The sequence below is a fragment of the Gasterosteus aculeatus genome, chromosome 6, assembly GCF_964276395.1.
Source record: "Gasterosteus aculeatus chromosome 6, fGasAcu3.hap1.1, whole genome shotgun sequence".
Taxonomy (NCBI): Eukaryota; Metazoa; Chordata; class Actinopteri; order Perciformes; family Gasterosteidae; genus Gasterosteus; species Gasterosteus aculeatus.
Window position 1 is genome coordinate 16,789,884 of NC_135693.1, and position 17,451 is coordinate 16,807,334.

At 45.6% G+C, this 17,451-nt stretch overlaps 1 protein-coding gene across 10 annotated transcripts in view; it reads right to left on the reverse strand.

Moving 5' to 3' along the window:
• The window catches only part of usp54a (ubiquitin specific peptidase 54a), a 42,086-nt gene continuing 24,635 nt past the window's right edge, over positions 1-17,451 (reverse strand). For 3 of the 10 annotated variants that reach the window (XM_040177948.2, XM_040177946.2, XM_040177949.2), the window contains exons 4-23: positions 17,010-17,102; positions 16,777-16,911; positions 16,570-16,683; positions 15,948-16,030; positions 15,735-15,837; positions 15,497-15,643; positions 15,256-15,405; positions 14,022-14,190; positions 13,570-13,761; positions 13,069-13,203; positions 11,634-12,357; positions 10,939-11,051; positions 10,375-10,542; positions 9,364-9,483; positions 7,457-7,658; positions 5,746-6,653; positions 5,421-5,515; positions 4,930-5,046; positions 3,346-3,604; positions 1-2,888 (exon numbers count right to left, since the gene is read on the reverse strand). In XM_040177948.2, the coding sequence (XP_040033882.2) occupies positions 2,260-2,888; positions 3,346-3,604; positions 4,930-5,046; positions 5,421-5,515; positions 5,746-6,653; positions 7,457-7,658; positions 9,364-9,483; positions 10,375-10,542; positions 10,939-11,051; positions 11,634-12,357; positions 13,069-13,203; positions 13,570-13,761; positions 14,022-14,190; positions 15,256-15,405; positions 15,497-15,643; positions 15,735-15,837; positions 15,948-16,030; positions 16,570-16,683; positions 16,777-16,911; positions 17,010-17,102 (4,656 nt within the window). In that variant the 3' untranslated portion in view covers positions 1-2,259. The remainder of the gene's footprint in view (positions 2,889-3,345; positions 3,605-4,929; positions 5,047-5,420; positions 5,516-5,745; positions 6,654-7,456; positions 7,659-9,363; positions 9,484-10,374; positions 10,543-10,938; positions 11,052-11,633; positions 12,358-13,068; positions 13,204-13,569; positions 13,762-14,021; positions 14,191-15,255; positions 15,406-15,496; positions 15,644-15,734; positions 15,838-15,947; positions 16,031-16,569; positions 16,684-16,776; positions 16,912-17,009; positions 17,103-17,451) is intronic. The other 7 variants (XM_040177953.2, XM_078104776.1, XM_040177952.2 and 4 more) reach the window with 6 other exon arrangements.

Below are 17,451 nucleotides of genomic sequence, written 5' to 3' on the forward strand. Positions count from 1 at the left end.
TTTTGCGTTTAACATTTTAATCATCGTATCATCTGTGTCTACAATGTAGAAAAATAAGCATTAAAAAAAAATACCAAAAAAAATAAAATCTAACATAGCAAAAGCAGCCCATTAAGTTTAACATGGTGAAAAAATAACTCCACTACTATTATGAACACAGCACTGGTCTGCACGAAGTACAACCAAATAAAAAAGCTATTCTGTAAACTCGACTTCCTGTCAGTCAAACAACAGATTTTTGGAGCGAATAAATCAGGACCATTTATGCAATTTTTAAATGCCGATGACCAATATCTTGGCAGGTGAAATGATTTAAAATGAACGTTAAACTCCAGTTTTTGCTCATTTGGAGCGAGACCGGTACTTGGCAGTGTGACACATCAGCTCGGCAGAAGCTATTAAAACAGGATTCTTGTTTAAAGGTTTTCCTTCACTCATCTCTTAAACCAATCCAACGACATCAGAGTACAAAAACAAGCCCATAAACGTTACGCAGAGCGTCTCCCTAAACAACGAGAGAGTCGACAAACCAGCAACAAGCACGTCAAAAGAAATCAACACTTCTGAAGTGCACTAAATAGTTAGTAGAGTTTAAATGCAGTTGAGTTGCTGCGCTAAGAAAGATCTGCATATAGTGTTGTGACAATAAATGCACACCAAAGTCTCAAGGCTACAATAAAACATCATGCTAAATATTAGCTGTCAAAATAAAAGCTTTAGTTAATAATCAGCCTGGTGTACATTATAAGGCTCCACATACCAAACAAGGCGACTGACTACCTTTAGAAAATTAGACTATAATATATTCAGGTAGAATAGTTTCATCTATGCACAACTCTCACAAGCCTACAAAAATAAATAGAGTAATAAGATTTATATTCTGGGACACAAACAGCAGAAAAGAAGCGACTTCACGACTTCCTTTAGTGCCTCAATGTCCCGACTTTAGAAACCGGACCTCAGTTCAGCTGCATGGAAGATCAGAACATCACAAAAACAGACACGTCAATCTTCAACTGAATCACCGCCAACGGAGTCACCAAAGCTGAAAGGATTAGTTGGTTATTTGCAATTGAATGAAATCAAGCATTAAACTAAAGCGGCAGCGATTTGTTAATCACTTATTTTTTGTAAAACAGAAATCCCCTCGTTCTCTGTGACAGTGATGCAACTTTTATAGACTAAACAAACAAGATTTCCATCAAAAATGAAAGTATTTTGCAGGCCTGAATAAACTGTAACCAACAAGTAATACTTTGTCACAATGAATGTTGGGAAGTATTTGTTCTGAAGCCTTCCGCGTCATTTTTTGTATTATAATAATTCTGATAAATGCAAAGAAATGTGATCAGTTATAAAAGAGAAGTGTGATCCACAGCTGATCACTTGAGTTTGTAATCCAGAAAGGATTAATTAATACGTACTAAAAGCAGTTAATGACTAAATGAATGAAAGTGTTTCAGTCTGGTTGTTGGACTAAACAAAAGATGCACATTTTATTATCAACATATAAGACTAAAAGAAGCAGTAAACTGTCACTTAAGACCCTGGAATGAAGATTTATTTAGGTGTATTAATTGATTAACGTTGTTTTCCAAGTTATCAAAATAGTTTGAATTAAAACATTTATAATCATAAAACCTTTTTTTATTCCATTAAATCAAAATGCATATGATCAATCTAACACCGAGTAGATGAATAACTAACTTGATTATTTTATGTGTTTTCTTCACATTTTTCAAACATTGGTTAGCAGCAGTGTCTCCATGATCGCACTGCTTTCTCTTTTCTGTTCTGTCCTCGATCATCAGCAGCCTTCTTCTGCTGGTCCACGTACACGTCGCTGTGCTTTGTCTTAGTAACATCTACTATGTGCTTGAATCCAGCAGACGTCCACAGATCGTATAGAAGATATGTATACAAGTTTCATTTGGAGGCCGTCCCGACTCAGGAGAGAGGGAATGAAACATGGAGCACGAGGGTTGAAAGGTTATGAAGTGGCTGCTTCTCTGTGGGAAAGAGAAGAAACCAGAGACGGTTCAGAGAAGTTCTTTTGAGACCCAAGAGCAGTGGAGTTTTATTCCAAAAGGGAGACATCCACCGCGCTGATGACAGGATTATGGCCAGCACTGGATTCAAAGAAACATTGGCACATTTTAAATACTAAAAAAAAAAAAAAAAAGTCTTTATCTTGATGGATACAAGACATTTGGAACAGGACTCGTGTACTGTGGCGTCTGCAGGAGTCAGCTGACCGCATCAGCTGACCGGGCGGAACCGAGCCACATACGCTCCGCAGGAGCGGCAGTAGGGACGAGGCGGCTCAGCAGGGAGCTGCTGGCACAGCGAGCAGAGCTGGGGGTCCCTGCGGGGCCGGGGGGGCTGGTGGGAGTTGGTCCGCTGGAGGGGCTGGTGGTGCTGGATGGGCTGGTGGGGGCGGCTGAGGGCGCGGGGGTCCCAAGAGGAGCTGAGAGTTCTGTAGTCGGCTTCTCGACGCCAGTCGGTCTCAGGGGGCACGTCGAGGCGGAGCGGCTGGGCGGGGGCCTCCCCCGCCCCCCTGGGGTGGGCCGGGGCGTAATGGGCGGAGCCGTTGAGATTAATGGGCAGCGACGGTTGCCGGTAGTGACCGTTAGCGTTGGCAGAGCGCCGAGGGCGGGAAAGGGTGGCGTAGAGACTATGTGGACTTGGCAGCGGGGGGGCGGGACCGGAGACGGCTCTGGGCCTGGGGAGAGTGGCGGTGGAGGAGGAGGAGGGAGGAGGAGGCGCTCGGCGAGGAGCACGGGGCAGAGTGCCGTAACTCAACGCGACATTGTGGAGGCTTTGACCAGAGAGAGACGGACGCCTGTCAGACACAACCAGAAACGGCTGCTGGAGACTCGGTCCAGCTTCTGAAGAGGAGGAGGAGACGCAATTAGAAAACCATGCAGAAATCTGTTTAATAAGAGACGTTGACAGACAATGTCCTGCGGTTTTTGAAACTCAGAACTATTTTCAGTTAAATCGGAAAATGTTTTACTGTAAACTTCTGTTAGCAACCAGCTCTATTTAAATGAAGCTTAATTTTCTCCATAAACCCGAAATAAGTGTTTATTTATTCATTCATTTAATTATTCATTTATTTACATTTTGGGTACTAAAATCAGAATACAGAGGGGACGAGTTGATGCGGTCACTAATAATAAGAATATAGAATGAGAAATAATAAAACTGTTGCTGATGAGTAATCCCCACATTAGAGCACAAAAAGAATAAATTAATAAGGGAATTTCAATGTAAGTTGTTGTGGTTTTGATGGTGCTCATGGAAAGTGACGGTGGAGGTGGAGGTGGGGGGCCAGTATGTTACCTGAGTGTCCCCAGGATGAGGGGCCCAGGTTGGGGGGCCGTGATGTCTGCAAGGGAGGGTGCTGTGGAGGATGTGCAGGAGCTGGGGGGCCGTGGTTTCGGGGTTGGTGGTGTTGGAGAAGGTGGAGGTGGGAGGAGTGGTCTGCAGGGAAGGAGGTTGAGGAAGAGGAGGGGACGGGCAGGGAGGAGGCGCTTGGGCGACGGAGGAGGGAGGAGGAAGAGGTAGAGTGTTTGAGGGGGGGCCTGGACATAGGGGGCTCCTTCAGGCCAAAGGAAAGATGAGGATAAATGAAAATGATGATGGAGGTAGAATAAAAAAGGGGAGGATTATTAATGAGGAGGATATGTGATGGAGAAAGATGGAAGAAAAGAAAGGGTAGGAACATGATAAAACATCACGGGACAGAAAAGAAATACAGAATGAGAAGTGGAAATAGAAATTGTGGGGAATAAGGGAAGGATAAAAAAAAAATGTAAACAAGTTAACATGATTGAGGGAAAACTGAAAAATGACAACATAAAACCAGACGCTTGTGAAAGCCTTGTATCTCCAAGATGCAAGTTTGTTTTTCTAGAAATGGAAAAAGGTGAAGAGGATTTTTTCCTTAATTCAAGCCTGCAATACCTGCCCACTTAGCCCACTTAGTTTCGTCCTTTTGCAGCTTTTTATACATATGATTTTTTATATTGAACATTTATAAAAATATCAATAATGATATGATAACAACTGGAGCTATAAAGATTTACTAGGACATTCTTTTGTTTCTTTTCTTTGGCGTCTCATCAGAAGTTGATTTTGTGGCTTGTTGACTTCAGTTTTACTCTTCATGAAGGTATGATGGAGCGTGGGATCTAGATTTGTGTGGCAGTAAATGACAATAAGTCAGAACTTTGATTCTGTTCAACAGAAAAAAATAAAGCTTTTCTTTGGCAACGCTGCTTTTTTTTTCCTGTCGGTGGTTGAATCACAGACGAGGCGGACAGACTTTTATAGCGACCCTCCTACAGCGAGGCATACAATCCTCTGGCTAAACATCAGGATTGCTCCTCCTTCTTAGTCAGATATCTGGAGTCAGGCCTCAGCTGTCGGTTCAGATCAGGCCGGCTTCGCCTCGCAGCGAGGCCGAGGTTAAAAGCCTAATGGGAAACTAAATCAGTGATCAATCTTTAATGCGCCGGCCCGCAGGCGATTCCTGGGGGCGGAATACAAGAAGGCTGAACGCCAGCGGCAACCGAGAAGAGGCACTGAGAGAAAGAGGCTCTGCAGAGAAGCACTGGCTGCTGCTTTAGAAACCTGAACAGCTGTACAGATGTTCACAGGGTTCCACACAGAAGCTTTTCACTGCTGTAGAGACATTAAAACATGTAGCTGTGCAAAGACATGATCATTTATTTCCTTCAAAGTACTGAGGAATTTAGCATCACTTGCAGTTCTACAAAACACTTTTCTGCTGCAGAGGAATGAAGTGGCCTCTTAATTAAACCCACAATATATTTAGCTGCTCAGACAGTGTAAGGAGCCTAACATGGCAGCACGATGTAAACTGAAAACCAGTCAACAGTCCGGTGTGTGTTTGTATCTTACACAGCTGTGGGAGGAGCTGGGACTTTGGGGTCGTGACCCCATGGCACTTCCACTCAGGCTGCGTGCAATGCGTCGCAGGTTTGCTGCACTGTAGCTCTCGTCTTCATCTTGAGCCAACTGCAGAGGTAAGAGGCCGGCAGAGAAAAACATTTTACAAACTTTACTTAATCAAGATACTGTTTGTTTTGAAAAAAAGGAGAAAATAAATAGTGGAACTTGTGAAACTAAAGCCATAGTCCCCAAATCGACCCTGTCGACCGCTTCTCTATAGATAGAGTATAACCGGTATGCTTTGTTGGTGTACATGTGTCCCTTTAGTTTATCATTGTTCTTTGAAATGAAACACGAAAAGGCCTAAAATGTAATTAGACAAATTGCTAACGAGACCACAGAGAGGCCTGGCAAACATTAACAAAATTAAACTGGGTTGTGAAATTCATCTGAAACATGTAAAATAATTATTGGACACACACACACACACACACACACACCTTATGAGTTGTAACAGGTGTTCTGTAGGCGCATCTCTCAATCTCAGCCGTTGGGGTCTTGGAGCGTCCAGACCCCGACAGCATTCTCCTCACACCTAAAACACACGCACACACAAATGATCATTAACTGTATACAACACCAACAATAAAAGGGTGTGTTGCAGCAGTACAACACAAATACGGAATAACTTTATTCTGTAGCTGCACATCTCACAGGGACACTGATCCCCCTGTAGTGGTGAGTGAATTGTTGACGGTAGCTTAGCATCATTTAGGAGCATCAGGATAACTTGAAATATAGAACTTGTATATCTGCAGTAACTACCTGGTTTATTGTTGGCCGGTTGAGGACTGACTCCACGGCTGCCCCGGTGCATGCTGGGAGCCAGCAGACTGGCCTGGTACAGAGAGTCCAGCTCCGAGAGCTCCTCACAGGGCACATCCTCTCCCCCTCCTCCCGTTGCATTCTGGGAGCCGTAGTATCTATTGACGTTTTCCGCCCAGCGCTCCACAGGCAGGGCCGCTATGTGGTCCTGACTGGGGGGCGGGGAGGAGGGCGGAGCGGGCCAGCTCACGGCTGACAGAGGGAGAACATTGGAATTGGAGTTGAGAGTTGAGTAAAGAGGCGAGCTGATTGGGGGGTCAACGGGAGAATCGACGACATCGTGAGGGTCCAAGTATAAGCAGGACCAATTCCTGACTGGGTAGGATGATGGGAGTGGGGCTACCCTGGGGCAAGCTGGGGGGGGCTTGCAATGTGGGTTTCTGGTGGAATGAGGCGCCTCCGACATCGTCAGATGACCCCTGTCATCGGTGCCAACAGGTGAAGAGGTTTGAGAGGGTTGCCTGGGCGGGGGCGGGGCCTTTACTGGGATGCAAATAGGGGCCGTTATGGTTCTTTGGGGAGGAAGCTCCGCCTCCTTAGATTGAGGGGGTGGAGCCAAGTCTCCCAAGTGGTTTTCCTCCAAGTTGTCCACGCACAGGGCAGGGAGGGACCTAGTGTTGGTGAGGGGTTTCCCAAAGACAAAGCAGGGGCCTCCAGTCATGCTGTAGTCTCTGGGTGAACCTGTATGGGCCCCGGCGCCGGAGCCGCAGTCAGACACGGAGTTGGTTTGGGGATGGAGGGGCTTAACAAGGCATGGAGAGAGAGGCGGGGCCTGTTGGTCCTGACTGTCAGCTGACTGGTCGGATTGTCTGTCTGTCAAAAGTATTTGGAGCGAGAGAGGCTTTTCACTGCAGAGAAAGAGAGAGAGACAGACAGACAAAGTAAGGAAGTGCGTAAGTGTTGACCTGCAGTATGTTTGGAACAGATGGTGTCAATCGAGAGCTTTGGCCCGTTGTGTGTGTGTGTGTGTGTCTGTTTTTTGGAGGTTGTTTCCTGGAGAGTGTTGACAATCTCTCCCCATGGCTCACACTCGCATGAGCTGGTTGTCACAACACGTCTCTCCACAACAAATACCTCTCTTGCTAAGGCTCTCTGCAGGCCGCCGTGTTAGTTAGTCCCTAATAAATAATGTTTGACCAAAAGAAATGTAATGTTGGTTGCACAACCGTAGTCTCCTATTCACTAGCATGACACGATAAAGCTTCCCCATGTATTTTTTTAAAGAAGCAAACAAAATTAATTGTTTCATGTAGTACAAATAAATGATTGGCTTTAAAGTCGAGAACAGAGCCGGTTGATTCAGTTTCACTTGAAAATGTCTAATTACAGTTTTTGCCGTGACTGCGTTCAGCTTCATGAAGTCCTGGGAAGAGACAAAAACCAGAATCTGTGGTACCTCTACTCTCACTGACTTTTTCTTCTCCTTGACAAACTACGTCACACTAGGCTGCTTCCAGAACCTGTGCAAATGAGGCAGTGCACAGGAGTACTGGACGGATGGATACACAAACGCTCACGTCCACCATCTATCAAGAGAACATGCATCTATAAAATTGCTTTAAAAATTAGCCTTGTTAGGAATTTTATATTTTGCACCTGTGACGTTTTGCTAATACTACTCCTGCTTGGCTGCTCAGACTACAGGGGGTACCTGGGCTGTTCTTGCAGCTGCTGCTGCCCCTCCTCATGCTCCTCCTTCTGCTGCTGCTGTGGTTGCTGTCTGACTGCCACTGAGTCCTGCTGTTGCTGCAGTAGCTGCATGCGTTGCTGCAGGCTGCGGGCTCTTCTCATACAGCGCTGCAGCCGGCTTTGACTACTAGCTCCGCCCTTGACTGCCACCAGCTGCAGTTTGGCTGCAGCCGGATAACATGTCAACACAAAAATACAAAACAGAAAGAAAAAAAACACAGGAAAGAATAAATAAGGAAACAACTGAAAAATGTAGAAAATTATTGTTATGATGATTTCATGCAAAAATCTTAAAACCAAATACACAACTGACAGAAAATCAATTCATGAGACGTGATTGTTGTGTGTGTGAGAATGGTGGGCATGAGAGATCTCAATAACCCAGGTCTGGTCATCAATTGTGCAATTGGGAAATTATATTCAGACAAAATGTTGTATTAAAAGAAAATTATAAATGTCAGCCAAAATGCCCTGAAACACCGCAGGAGAATCAAAGCATTGGGCCCCGTCTCTGTCCAACAAGGATTTTCTCATGGTTCTACCGAGTGTTTCCAATAATTACATCGTGACATGTGGCTATTTGTGGGGTCTCTCGCCATCTAAACATACGGGACGATTTGGGCCAGCCTTCACCCGCTTGTCGCATCAGTTATTGAGGGGATTAAGATTTATAGCTTAGTATTTCTTTATCTGTTTTTGTGTTGTGCTGCAGAAACAACAACAGTAGAGCTGCATGTGTGTGAGTCTGTGTGCATAAGAGTGACCGATCAAACAGAATGCGATAGGAGTCTCAATGTTTAGAGAGGGAAGAGTGAAGTGAGTCTGTTGTTAAAAGGAGAAAGCATAGGTGTTGTAGCAGAGAGCGAATAGTGTGGTATGTGTGTGTGAGAACAACCCTTAGTGACACACAATCAAAGTGATTCCTTTGATGCAGAACAGAGCCAACATAACATACATAAGTTTGGATTACACTAAACAAACCGATTGCGGATCGGGGAACATGGCAGCAGAGACGCCACGTATGTCATCATTAGATTTAAATTAATTGTGCCTCGTCACAGTATGGAGAACCCACAGTACCTCTGCCTTTTGGGTGTCTGGTGTTGAAATGAAACTTGTTACAGCCGACTGAGAGGTGGCGTGTGAACTTGTAACGTCGTTAGGTCGTGCTGCAAACAATGCAGGAATTAACCTGGCCCCGCTATGGCTAGCTGCTGCAACGTATCGCTGGTGCTTTCCTCCTTTCATGTGCGACTCGACGGCTTTCAGCCCCGTGGTCCCTAATGAAAAGGTCTTTTGCGTAGTTCACACATTGCCTCATTGTTGTTTTCAACCGGCGCCAACCACCTCCTAAATGCATCCTCTTCCATCCACTTGTCGTTAAATTTGCCCCATCTTCTTTGCATTTTCAACCTCACATCGACAACCGCGTAATGGCGACACGCAGCCTGACGTCAGCGTCTGTAGCCGACGTACCGTAAACAGCTATTCAATTGCGGAGACTCATTTCGCACAATACTAAATTAATCAACTATTAGATGTTTTACGATGCGCCACTGTGCTTTCTCGTCGTCATTAAGCACACCGGCAAAACCATTAATATCTACAGCAACTTTCCGTGAAATTTAAGACAATTTAAGACCTTAATTACCAGAATTTTAATTTAATTTTAAGACTTTTTAAGGACCCGCAGGAACCCTGCATTGGTTTTCATCAGCAGACCACTCTGCTTCCTCTGGTTGCCATTAGCAACAAAGCAGAGGGTTGGTGGGCAGGAGGTGAGCTGAACTCATTCCCAGTGGGTTTATTTAGTGTGAAATACTGAATATGTCTGCATGTGTGGCAAAGGGGGAAGTGGGAGGAGCTTACAGACGGCTTCGTTGACGGCCGACAGCACAGCAGAGACCTCGCCCGCCTGCTCCAGGCGCACCGATTGGTCCAGCAGAAGCTCCGCCTCCGACACACATCTCTCAAAGCTATCACCTTTACCTGCAGGACGAACACATGCACACTTATTGACTATAGAACCAAATCCAAAGTGTACATATTTCTGTCATAAAGCAGCTTTACATTTTCTATATGGAACATTGGGATCAATGGAAAGAACCCCTCATAAGTTGTTTGCATAAGTGATTTAGGAAACTTGCCTTTTTCTCTTCGGGTCCAAACCTTTTATATGAGTCATGTGCAACAACGTTTTTCCATACTGGAAAGAATTTATTAGCAATTGCAGCAATTTTGAGATTGAGAACACTGCAAAAATTACACTTTGTAACTATGTGGTTATTATCCTGTTTGTCTGCAGTGGCACTTGCATGCAAGCCTATTGTACGAAGAAAATAAGAGAAAGTTAAGCCAATAATATGAAAATATTCTTTGCTTGTATGAGGTGCAATAATTGACAATCTGCTCTCAGACTGACATCAGAGGAAGACGGTGAATGAATGACTTATTTGTAGGAAAAGTTGAGGGCTCAAAATAAAGTGAAAAATCTCAAAAACAACAAACGAGGTTAGAGAGAGCAGCCTGGTTGCGCACGCACACGCACACACACACACACACACACACACACACACACACACACACACACACACACACACACACACACACTTTACTGCATGGGCCATTGTGTCTTTTGTGCGCTGGCTAACCTGGGCCCTTTCAGTTGCTCAATGAGGAACATTCTTGTTATCACACACACATGCTGACCCACGACATAAACACACACACTACAACAGATGACCGACAGTTGGATCAGTGATGGGCTGAATCTCTGTTCAATCGCTTACTGATTCACTGGCATTTACAGAGGAAGTAGAGTGCATTGTTAACAAATAAATAATGTATTACAAAAAGCACTACAAATGTGTGTGTGTTCACCTTGGATCTGTAGCTGATCGAGGTCCAAGTATTTGCTGGGTCGGGGGTTGAAGCCGATTGCCGCCTCCCTCTCCTTCTCCAGCCGGCGATGCTGCTCCTCCTCCCTCGCTCTCTTCTGAACCTCCTCCTGCAGGTCATCCAGCTCGCTGCGGCCAACGGATGTCGCTGCTGAACAAACACATACAGTCATCAACAGCAACTATGGCAACAAACTCATTCAGATCAGCCTGATTCAATATTTTTTCAGTTAAAGTGGTTGATTAAATTGATTCGTCACTCTGAGCAACATCAAGTTGGAAATTAGAGTCAGTCCAAGTTAAACATCCTCAGATGGAACAATGTCTCAGGCCCCACTTCTCTAAATTATTATTATTATTATTAACTATTGCTAAAGACAGCACTGAGCTTCTGAATGGGACAGTGATGCGGTGATGCTGTTCTGATATTCTTATGAAGAGAATACCTTTTAAAGATAATATATATGTGCCGAACATGCTGCTATTCAGGAGCAAAACAAAAAGGAAAGGTTTCGTAGAGAGATGAAGTGACGTGTCAGACTCGTACCGAGGCCCCCCCTGAGGTCCTGCAGCAAGGCTCCACTGCTCTTTGACCTGATGTTCCTCCATGCCGGTCCTGAGGAAGAGGAGGAGGGAGAAGGCTTCTTCACCACGCAGTCCCTAAGGACAAAAGAGAGAGAAAGTCGTGCTTTAGCGTGCAGATGTCATCTGGTAATCTTGAAAAATCAGCCACTTGACCAAGGAACCCATCCAAATCCTATCATCATTCAATTATTGCTAAACAAAGGATTTGGGGAACACCCTCTTATGAAGGAATATGTTGTGTGTATGCACAACGTGGATGAAGCTGCACAGGAACTATCCAGAAGTTTTGCTCTTATGTTTGTTTGTTTGTATTGATATACTTTATTGTTAAGGCGCTTCGCTCCCATTTGATACCAGACTATTAGTGGACTGTAGAGAACGCAGGGCTTGTGAGTACTACACAAACTACACAGTAGATAATTTCTACTTTTTTGGGGGGGAAAGCACTTATTTGATATTTAATTTAAACTGATTTGTTGTGGAGGAATAACAACTTCTTTCAAACAGAAGCTGGAGAACAACACCACTACACAGACTGTGTAAAGAAGGGATTATCAGGCTCATTTTCTGTGTGCAGCTGTGTCATTTGCAGTTAAAATATGACTTAAATCCTGGTTCCTTCAAACAGCTCCGGGCCTAAAGCTTCTGTGAGCTAACCTGTCGCCCACGTTCAGTTCCAGGCTGACTGGACTGCTGCTGTTCCTCTCGCTGCTCTCATATCCGCTCTCCATCCTCTGAATCAGCCGGGGGGGAGGGGGAGGAGGTGGAGGCAAGTCTGCACGGCGTTCACTTCCCCTTCCGCTTCCAGGCACATTGCCACCTCCTGTACGGCTGCTGGAGGTGGTGGGAAGAGTCCAGGAGGAGCCCGGCCCGACGGCGCTCGCCTCCTCCTGGGCCGGGAAGGAGGAGTTATCTCCCCCCGCTCCGGGAGCCCCGCGGTCCTCGAGCAGGGCGGCTCCGAGCGGGCTGTACCCCGCCTGCCTCCGCCTCTCGCGATTGAAGATGCTGTCGATGTTGAGCGCCTCCCTGCGGGGCCTCCATGCTGGCCGGTACCTCCCTGGACCCGCCCCGCCCGAGCAGCTGGACTTGGACTCGCTGCTGGTGCTGTCTTCCTCCCAGTCATGCGGTTTACTGGAGGGAGGGCAGGGAGGGGAGATGGGGGCAGGATAGTGGTGGTTGTTGTCGGAGGAGGAGTGGATTTCAGAGGCGAGGACGGCAGCCGGTAATGATGAGGAGGACGAGGAAGAGAGGGGTCGGCTGTGGATGATGTTGCTCATGGTCTCTTTGAAGTCTCTGAGGCGACTGGTTGAGGATGAGAAGGAGGAGGAAGAGGAAGGTTTGGGGAGGTGACGGGGAACCTGTTGCTCCTTCAAAGTCTCTCCTGGGACGAGGACGGAAGAGAGTAACAGGAGGGAGGCAAGAGGGGAGAAAGGAGGGACAGACAGAGGAGCAGAGTGAGAAAACCAAGGAAATGAGGACAAGTAAGAATGAAAGAGGTAAAATAACAATAACCAGAGACAAGGGGAAAATTACATTTGAGTGACTGCAGGAATGAAGCAAGGAAGAAAGAACGAATGATTTAATATGAGTGGACAATGAAAAAAGATGCTGACGGCAATGCAAGTTTTTGTTTTTCATGGCTTTGCGGCGTTCTCCCACAAAGAAGCATTTAGCGACCTAATGTTAGCGTAAAGGAATATCTCATTTTATTGCAGACTCCCTAAAAGCTCAGTGTCCTATGAAATGGAAATGGAGTAGATCACCTACTTTAGTTAAGCCCAAAATTCAAGACTGTAAAATTGTATATATTCTGATATGTTTAAATCTTACTTTCCTAATACATTGGTGTCAATATCACGTTTACATTTAAAATGTGGTTTTATATTGGGTGTTAGGCATTTTATATTTACATTCAATAAAACTATTAAAATAACCCATTTTAAGGGATTATTCAAAATGAATTCACGCAGATATGAGGTTATCAGGCATCTTAAATTCTCGAAAAAATGTGGTTTAATTTTATTCTTAATAGTCTGCCCAGTAGTTTCCTCTCTGCCCTGTGATTGGCCCCTGTGTCCCGGCCCCTGCCTACCCTCACTGTGGTAACCAGCCGACGGGGCTTCGTTGTCGAGTTTAGATCGCCGGTGGCGGCTAGAGCTCCGCCTCCTATCCCCGGCCCCGCCTCCCTTCCTCAGAGACTGGTGCTGCTCACCGTCCGTCACGTGGCCTTAGCAACAAGAAGCATGGTAACAGATGTTTACAGCATGGTCACCACGCCACGTAACATGAAGACAGTGCGTGAAGGACTGCACAGCAAGTCCTTACAGGAAAATAAAAATACAATACTTTGCTCTGCCCATAATAAAGATGATCAAATATTAATGAATGAATTAAAAGAAAAGGTGTCTTGTCAAAGCGCTTCCCTGAGAAACCCATGCTGTGATTGGTCACCAATATGCAGGATCAAAGCTGGTAGTCTGTCTATGAATCGTCCCTATATCGGAGTTCAAACTATTAAACTATCCGCCCAACCTCACTGCTTTGCCATTTGTAGCCTCTTCTACTTCCCCGGACACCTTCTCCAGCTACCCACCTACGGTATCCAGGCTGCAGAGCGAAGTGTGCAGGGCTCCTTCCGGGCGCTCGGTGCAGACGACGGTTCCCTGGGAGTCAGAGGAGTAGTGACTGGCCAGGGACTCATGGTGCGAGTGGGAGGGCTGTCGGGACGAGTAGCTCTCCGTCGACGAATCGGTGCGAGTGTCGCTGGAGATTGACTGTTCGCGGCCTGGCCGAGCGGGTTGAGGGGGACAGGGTTAGTGAACGGGGATATGTTCATACACACACAAATACACATCAGAGCGTCGGTTACTACGACAAATACAACAACTACTGTAACCATTAGCGTTCCTTTAGTTGCCACAATCGTCTGTCATAGTTCTATTACTAGTACTACTACAACAACAACAAGTACTACCGTTTGCGGTTTAGTTACCTGAATGTTTGCTGTTGTGCTACTACTACGACTCCTAGCTGTGTTGTAGTTACCCGAGTCTTCGCTGTCGTAACAGGCCTTGTTGAGGTGGTGGAGGTCGAAGCGCGGGGGCAGGTCCTGGACCGACACCGGCGTTCCCCGCGGGTCGGCGTACAGCAGCAGCAGAGGCTGGTAGTGGCCCTTGATGCAGCGAGAAACCACGTCCTTCCACTTAGGACCAATCTGGAGGGGAGCGACCATAACATGAGGATACTTTTTGGAATTCATACTGTACCGAACGTGACTCTTCAATGCTGAAGGCTGAATCGGATTGGATTAAAAAAAAAAAAAGTACCGAAATAAGCCATTTTAACAAAACAAACAATACTGCACCCTACTGAGCACATGTTTAAAGATAGTATAATATTTATATAAACCTTTTCCACATAAAACCGGCAGCTGAAAATAATTTACCAGCAGACGTCCCGTTCACCTCGAAAACAACACTGAGCAGCTAATTCAGTGACAGCAGCTGAGGTTTTGCAGGCGGTTTCATCACGCGGTCAGAAAACAAAGCTTTGTCTTTCTACTTTCTGTCTGTAGGTTTTGTTGAAAAAAATCTTCCCGATTGTTATTTCAGCTCTTACTCCTCGTTCTCAATCCCCTCCAGATGCAACAGGACGTCCCAAAATCCCCAAACCACGACCGGTCCGTAAACCCTGTAGTGCTCGGAGAACGAAAACAAATGTGTGCGCTTATGCGAGTGAAAGAAAAATGTGTGAGCAAACGTTTCTGCGGTGGCGTGTGTGTGCGCGCACGCTTTGACCACACCCGCCATCGTGTCCAGCTGGACAGATCAACAATAGAGGGATATCCTTGTTTTTGCAACCAGCACAGAGAGAGACAGAGAGGGAGTGGGCCAATGTGATATCTCATGATTCCATCAATGTTATTGGAGTACAGCAATAGAAAAGAGTAAAGCAAAAGTAAAAGGAGGAGGTAAAAAAGAGAGGTCATAGAGAGGTGTGAGAATACAGAGAAAAAGACCACCAACTACAACATGAGGTCATTTCCTTTCTTTTAACTGCTTAAACACATACTCATCAGTGCTTCTGTACCTGTGACAAACCTCAATAAAACATTTAAAAAAATGTATGTAGTTTTGTTGTAATGAACATTTTTTGGAGATTATTTTTGTACAAAAAGGACTGATTGCCAGTATTGCTCGTCTTATAAATAGTAAATCAAATAAACGGTAAGTTGGTTAATGTTATCAGTGTGCCCCACTACCAACACTGCCCCATATACCTCCTTGACGTGTGCGTCATCAAAGTACATCCATCGTCGGATCTTTGTCTGGAAAAAGAAGGTGGAGTAATGTTTCCCGTAGTAACACACCATGCCGACCAGGTAGAGCTCGGACTGACGGGCCTTCTCCTCCGTCACCCTGTAAAACAACTGAGCACAAAGAGTAGGAGGGTTCAGTGGAGCGCTGCATCCTCAGGACTCTGATGTGCATGGACGTGTTTAAAAAAAGCAGACGTCATACATCCCCGAGACGCAGGCAGGTCCCCAGGGTGTGAATGACGTCCTCGGCGAGGTCCGACTGCTCCGAGTCCCAAACCAGGCCGATGGTGATGATCTCTGGACTGTTGAGGAGGACGCGAGCCATCCTGAGCTGCTGACCACACTGGCTCTGAATAAGAGGCGAGGGAACATTTGTTATCACGCTGGGGAGCTGTAACCATTTGGTCACCAACAACTCGTCGGTCATGAAAATGTCTCACTGGGCAGCTGCGCAGGTCTCCCATGCTGGCGTTTCGCAGCAGTTCCCCGAACATCCCGGGAGTCGCTTTTTCCCTCGTCTCCAGCATCTTCACTGCCTGGTTACTGAGGAGGAGGAGATATGACCCATTTGATATTTAAATCACAGAAAGCATAATTAGCAAATCTGCATTATTTGTGCAAAAAATAATGTATAGAAAACAAAGATTCCGTACCACAGAGAGGTGGTGGAGATGTAGTGGACCATCTGAATGAAAGGTAAAGGGTCCGAGGACGCCCCGCAGCTGCTGCACACACACTGACACACACAGGTGAACGTCACATCTGGCACTTTAACCTCGGACATTTTGACTTTGATTGAAGAATCCGATAATTTTGCAATTATTTTCATGATCATTAATCTGACGAAGGGACAATTCATAGCAAAGAAATATTGGTTACAATCGCCACAGGGACGTCTTTAAATATCACGTTTTGTTAGACCAACAGATAAAAAATATCTATAGATATATCTAATATATATTTCAATACATTATAAGTGTTATTGCAGTAACCAGCCAAGAATACCCCACACCCCCAAGTAGTATTTTATTTGATTAATTAAATATCCTCATTGTAAATAATTGCACAAAAAAATACACTTCAACTTTCCCAAAAATGTTACAATTAAATGAATCGGACGAGAAAATTCAAAAAAATAGTCACCTGACAATTTTTTTTATCAGCCTGCATTTCAATCTAAATGAATAGTTTTAATGTTTGTTTCATCATCACTTCCAGTGAATCAGACATCAGCCGGTGGTCACTGTCCACAATAAGGCCGCGTCTCCGGCTCACCTGTTCAAACAGCGTCATGGCAAACTTCTGGTGTGGGATGCAGTGTCTGGCTGTGCAGATGTCTTCTTTGGTCTCTTCGGCGATGTGGAAGTGAATCCTCATCAAGATGTTTTCCTGCCGAATCCACACGGAACAGAAACGACCCTCAACGGTTTCACTTGTTGACAACAGAACGTGTCAACAACAAATGCGTCACAGCGATCTTACAAAGCACTCAGCGGCGTCGTCCATGATGCCCAGCTGAAACCGCTGCTCGTCCTGGAAGGTTTTGGCGAGCGCGCTGCGAAGAGCGTCGGAGGGCAAAACTTTCTCGCTGCTGTACTGGAACTGAGCGAATATACTCTGCAGAACGAGGGGGGAGGCAGACACGTGGAGCGTGTTAGGAGGCAGGAAGCTGGTCCGGGATCAGCTTGTAGATAACCGGTGAGAGCCATTCTCACCTTCAGAGCGCAGAAAATGCACGAGTCCTCCATGCACTTGTGAGTGGTCAGCTGACGAAAACTACGCCTGAAGATGTCGAGGTGCCAGAGGACCTGAGAGACAGAGGAGTGATATCAGAAATGTGCACACATACCCCGGCCGGGTCAGAATTCAAGGGGCAACATACAAAACTAAAATGAAATACGAGGAGAAAGGAACTCCGGGATTTAATAAGAGTCATAATCTAAGTAAGTGAAATCAACCCCCCCCCCAACCAACAGTCAAAGAAATCTTCCTTCAACAAATACTTGCCAAGATCTGATCCCAAAATATCAGCAGAGTAGTTAATAAAGACTGTGGCGTTGAAAATAATGCTGGTTTAAGAGTTCCAGAACCACCTCCGTCAAGCACTCAGTCACTTTTTGAGAAGAAGCAGAAAAACTAAGATTGAAAATCTATGTC